Below are 5,268 nucleotides of genomic sequence, written 5' to 3'. Positions count from 1 at the left end.
TGAAGATTTTGGGTCTCTTTGTTCACAGCCAATATTCAGACTTGTTTAGATTACCGGACATTTGTACTCATTTTGAAAATCCCAGCAATTTAAGAGGTAACCTTTTTCTGAAAGACTGAAATGAATACAACCTTCTGCAAACATGGAAAGCATTGTTCACATGGAAACAGTTCAAGGTCCAGTGATGGTGCATGTGTTTTCTTGGTCTGTGTGCAGAGAGATGGCATCAGCGCACAAAAGAGAAAGGAGAAGGGAATGCAACCCTGGATTGAATGGTGTTTCAGCATGCAGGTAACCCAGGAAGTGTAATCAGATGTAAGATTCCAAAATAGACTTTACATTTTACATGGTGGTGGTGCTGGAATTCAGTCTTTTAAAAGTTCTCCTGTGTGAATCTGATAATCAGCCATATTAGGGATTCTTTATGGTTACTAGAATATATGGGAATTAGCTCAGTTCTGTAATACTCATTTTGGCTATTTTCATATATAAAGATACAGAATAAATATACTTTCTCTAACATCAGTGTTTTTAGAAACTAGTTTCAGGTTTAGGGATATTTTGATGGGCAAGATACTTCTAACTCTACAGATGGTTTCAGTTGATATGTTCTCTGAGCGTTGTTTGCTGATCTGTGAAAGTTTAGAGGATGGTGTAGCATCAACAGACTTGAATGAATGATTTTGAAGAAACCAAGGTCACACTTTCATAAGCAAGCAACTACTTCAGTTCTTATGTTTCTGTTCACAGGTGAGCATCACAGCATATGTATGTTGCCTATTCCTATAAATGCTTCCTTATATGATTTACCCACTTGCCATTGGTTTCTTTGTATTCTAATTTGCTTAGAGCTCTGTGTCTATTTTGATATTAACTCTGTGTATGTCCTCTGAAGTGTAAATCTTTCCCCCCATCTACATATATCTATTGATATCATGGTATTTTTTTAAAGTCCTTGAGATGTTTTGATATTGTAAAATATATCAATTTCATTTATTAGTTAAGAGCATTCTAGAAGTTATAAAGCCATCTCTTTTATTAACTGGGAAGTAAACAAAAATCTTGCTTTAGTTTTTCATTAACCTTAATCCATTTAAATTTTTATCTGAGGAATTCGCCATATGTATAATTTTACTAGCTTCCAGTTGAAAAGCTGGTTGTGGCAACCCATCTCTTTATTAATGTGTCCTTTTCCCACAATGTCTTTAATGACTTATCTCTGCCTTAGTCTGCAAGACTGCTGAGGTTAGGGAGCATGTTTTAATCAGCCTTGTATTATAATTTCTGAAAGTACTGGAACATAAGAAATTATAACACCTATTTGTTGAAAGAAAAAAGAAATTGTGTTAAGATTTCAGGAAATCACCAGTAATCATTATATTTATAGCTAATTTTGTCTTGAACTGTGAAATAAGGACATACAAAAGGACATATGGAACACAGAAACAATGTGACTGAGTTTGTCCTCTTGGGGCTCACCCAGAGCCTCCAAGGTCAGAAAATATTATTTGTTGTGTTCTTGATCATCTACATTGTGACAATGGTGGGCAACTTACTCATTGTGGTGACTGTGGTGGTCAGCCCAACCCTGGATGCCCCTATGTATTTCTTTCTTGGTTACTTATCATTTTTGGATGCTGTTTATTCTACTACGGTTACTCCAAATATGATTATAGACTTACTCTATGAGGAGAAAACCATTTCCTTCCAAGCTTGCATGTCCCAGCTCTTTATAGGGCACTTATTTGGTGGTGCTGAGATTTTACTTCTGGTGGTCATGGCCTATGACCGCTACGTGGCCATCTGCAAACCCTTGCATTATTTGACGATCATGAATCAACGGGTATGCGTTCTCTTGCTGCTGTTGGCCTGGTTTGGAGGTTTTTTGCATGCTGTAGTTAAACTTCTCTCTGTTTACAACCTTCCCTTCTGTGGTCCCAATGTCATCGACCACTTCATCTGTGACATGTACCCATTATTAAAACTTGCCTGCACTGACACCTACGTTATTGGCCTCACTGTGGTTGCCAATGATGGGACAATCTGTGTGGTCATCTTTACAGTCTTACTCATTTCCTATGGGGTTATTCTGCACTCCTTGAAGACCCATAGTCAGGAAGGGAGGCGCAAAGCCTTATCCACCTGTGGCTCTCACATTACAGTGGTGGTCCTCTTCTTTGTTCCCTGCATTTTTATGTATGTGAGACCTCCTTCTACCTTACACATTGATAAATTCTTGACTGTGTTTTACACAGTTATCACCCCTATGTTAAACCCTCTAATCTATACACTGAGAAATGGAGAGATGAAAAATGCCATGAAAAAGCTGTGGACCAGAAGAAGAAAATGAGACCAAGGAGAAATGTGTCACCTTTTTTCAATGAAGAGCTGCTCCATGCAGGAAAGGATTATATATTTGTAGTAAATTTATCTCCAGGTTTAATGAACTTGTGTATGATGAAAGCATTTAAGATGTAAATCTTCCAATGATCAAAATAGATTTCCAAAATTTTCATAAATTGTTAGGAAAATATGTTTGTAGTTTTTGAGTATAAAATGTCTTTGTTGAAACTATAGGTTTATGTTCTATGTGATGAGTTATGATATAGTCAATACTGTACATTTTTTCCATTACTAGACTATTTTCACATTTTTCTCTCTCACATAATTGTACTTTTTCAGAATTAATAATGCTCATTATATATTTCTGAGAAAAAAATTAAGAAATGTGACATAAATACTAGGTTCACTCCTTCCATACAAAGACAACCCCTATTAATACTTGAAGTATATGTCTTATTTTTGCACTTGCAAGTTATTTAATTATATAATCTTGTTTATTGTTTAGCATATAAGATTGAAAAGGAATGTTGTTTCCAAGTTATAATATTAATCATAAAGAAGTTAAGTGAAGAAAAAAAATCTGAACAAAAGATGTAGATATAAGTTAGATTTCCTTATTTTTCTGAGTGGGGAATTCTATTATCTCCTCATGTGGAGAAGCTTTGTTTGGTGTTATATTATCATTGATATGATCCATTAATCTTCCCTGATAGTTTAGACTATCCATAATATCTCTGCCATTTTTCAGTATCCCCATCTCTACTCTTGCTTACAGTGTTTTATAGTATTCTTTAGGGACCTAGGCCCTTCCTTTCATATGTGAAATTACTATAATGCATAATTCATAAGCTTCAAGTATGCAATACAGAACCCGACACCAGATATTTTGGGTGATATCATTGCTAAGAAAGATGTTGATAATATGGCATGCCATTCTTACCTCTGCTGTTAATGCAATGCAGATTATTAGGCAATTAAGAGGCCATAATATATATTGATTTCTTTAATGGAGACCTCTTTCATAAGCCTCCCTCTCGCTGAATGAGGTTTGAAAGAAGATATTATCTGTCTCTAATTATGTAGGAAGCATGTGGTCAAAGAAACTCATGGTTTTGCCTCCCTTATTTTGTCTGGATTCATGAGGTGCTCAGGCTATGTGGAATGGAGCCTTTTCATTGGTAAGTAACATTGTATGAAAAACTTTATATCCCAATTTTTATCCCAGTTATTATTACATGGAGATATCTTATGTCATCTCAAAGTCTTCCCCAAAATGACACTATTCATTAAATGATAATAAACATTTGATTTTATCAAATTTATGTAATTAAGTCATCTTTTGGATGTTGCTATAGATTCAATATATGTGTTTTCCCCAAAATTAATGAGTTAAATCATATATAATACATGGTATTTGGAGGTGGCGTGTTTGGGAGGTGATTTGGTCATGAAGGTAGAGCACTCATGAATGGGACTAGTGTCTCTTTAAAAGGAGATACCACAGGGATGCCTGGGCAGCTCAGTCTGTTAAGTGTCTTCCTTTGGCTCAGGTCCTGATCCCAGGGCCCTGGAATTGAGTCCCTCATGGGGCTCTCTGCTCTGCGGGGGGTCTGCTTCTCCCTCTGCCTGCCATGCTCTCTGCTTGTTCTCTCTCTTTCTTACTCTCTGTCAAATAAAAGAATAAAATATTTTAAAAAATAAATAAAAAGAAACACTACAGACCTCACTTGCCTTTTCTGCCATGTAGGGACACAGAATAAAGACAGTAAACTGTGAACTAAGAAGCAGGCTCTCACCAGACATGAAATCTGCAAGTGTCTTGATTTTAGACTTCCCAGTCCCCAGAACTATGAGAAGTAAATGATGTTGAAGCCAGTCCATGGTATTCTGTTATAGCAACCCAAATGGACTTAGATAGACATTTAGTTAATCTCCAAATTTGTATAGTTATTTCATGTGATGAGATAAAAATCCTGGTTAATTGTCTATGTTCATTGGTCTATAAGTTCCCTTGAGGCAGGGAACATTACTTAATTGCTTTTGTACTCTGTATTAGCACAATGTCTGGGACATAGAATCCATTCCATGAACTTTGTCAGTTACTTACATTCTCAAATTCTTGAACTACTGGAGTGAGAATTTTGAGTCTTTTCTTCATTAAATATGTGTATTTGCAACAAATATTTAGTCTTCTTTGATATTTGCTACAATATGTTGTTTTGTTATAATTATGGGTGTTTTTATATAAAGATGTTATCTTTTAATGTTCCTTTACTTTTTGGTTTCTTTTAGCACATCACTTGGAAAATGTCATTCAGTGAATTTATAAATTTTAATATCTTTTTCAAAAATAACTCCCCCAAAAGTTTTCTTTTTAAATGATCTAGGATTTATTTTTGTTTGTGATGAGGACATATCTTAAGTCTGTTTTCCTCTAACAAGAAAAATAATCTGCAAAGGTTATTAATTTCAGTAGTAATTTAAAATTTCTATTTGGGACACCGGGGTGGCTCAGTGGTTAAGTGTCTGCCTTTGGCTCAGGTCATGGTCCCAAGGTCCTGGGATCAAGCCCCACATCGGGCTCCCTGCTCAACGGGAAGCCTGCTTCTTCCTCTCCCACTCCCCCTTGTATTCCCTCTCTCGCTGTATCTCTCTTTGTCAAATAATAAAATCTTAAAAAATTTTTTTCATTTAATATGTCAAATTTTATACAATTAGTATATTTGATTTGGGGCCCATTTCCCCTCCTCCTCTGTTGCTCCCTTCACCTCCTCCTCCCCCTGCTCCTCCTTTTTCCTTTGGTGTATTTCCCTACCACTAACATTCTATGTCAGTAGTCAAGGATTTTAACATGTATTATTCCCTGTAGGAATAATTGCCCTTAATTACTCAGCCTTTTCAAGTCTCTTGCAATTTCTAAATACT

General features: G+C 35.8%; 1 protein-coding gene across 1 annotated transcript; it reads left to right on the top strand.

Moving 5' to 3' along the window:
* Positions 1 to 1,432: 1,432 nt before the first annotated feature.
* Positions 1,433 to 2,350, top strand: LOC112817992 (olfactory receptor 4A15-like). Its single transcript, XM_025865274.2, has one exon. The coding sequence runs from the start codon at positions 1,433 to 1,435 to the stop codon at positions 2,348 to 2,350; it is 918 nt and encodes a 305-aa protein (XP_025721059.1).
* The last annotated feature ends 2,918 nt before the right edge of the window (positions 2,351 to 5,268 follow it).

This window comes from Callorhinus ursinus, unplaced genomic scaffold (assembly GCF_003265705.2).
Source record: "Callorhinus ursinus isolate GAN/ISIS: 27379988/994484 unplaced genomic scaffold, GSC_fseal_2.0 scaffold3539, whole genome shotgun sequence".
Classification (NCBI taxonomy): domain Eukaryota; kingdom Metazoa; phylum Chordata; class Mammalia; order Carnivora; family Otariidae; genus Callorhinus; species Callorhinus ursinus.
The sequence above is the reverse complement of the archived record's forward strand: the minus strand, read 5'-3'. Positions and strand labels throughout refer to the sequence as shown.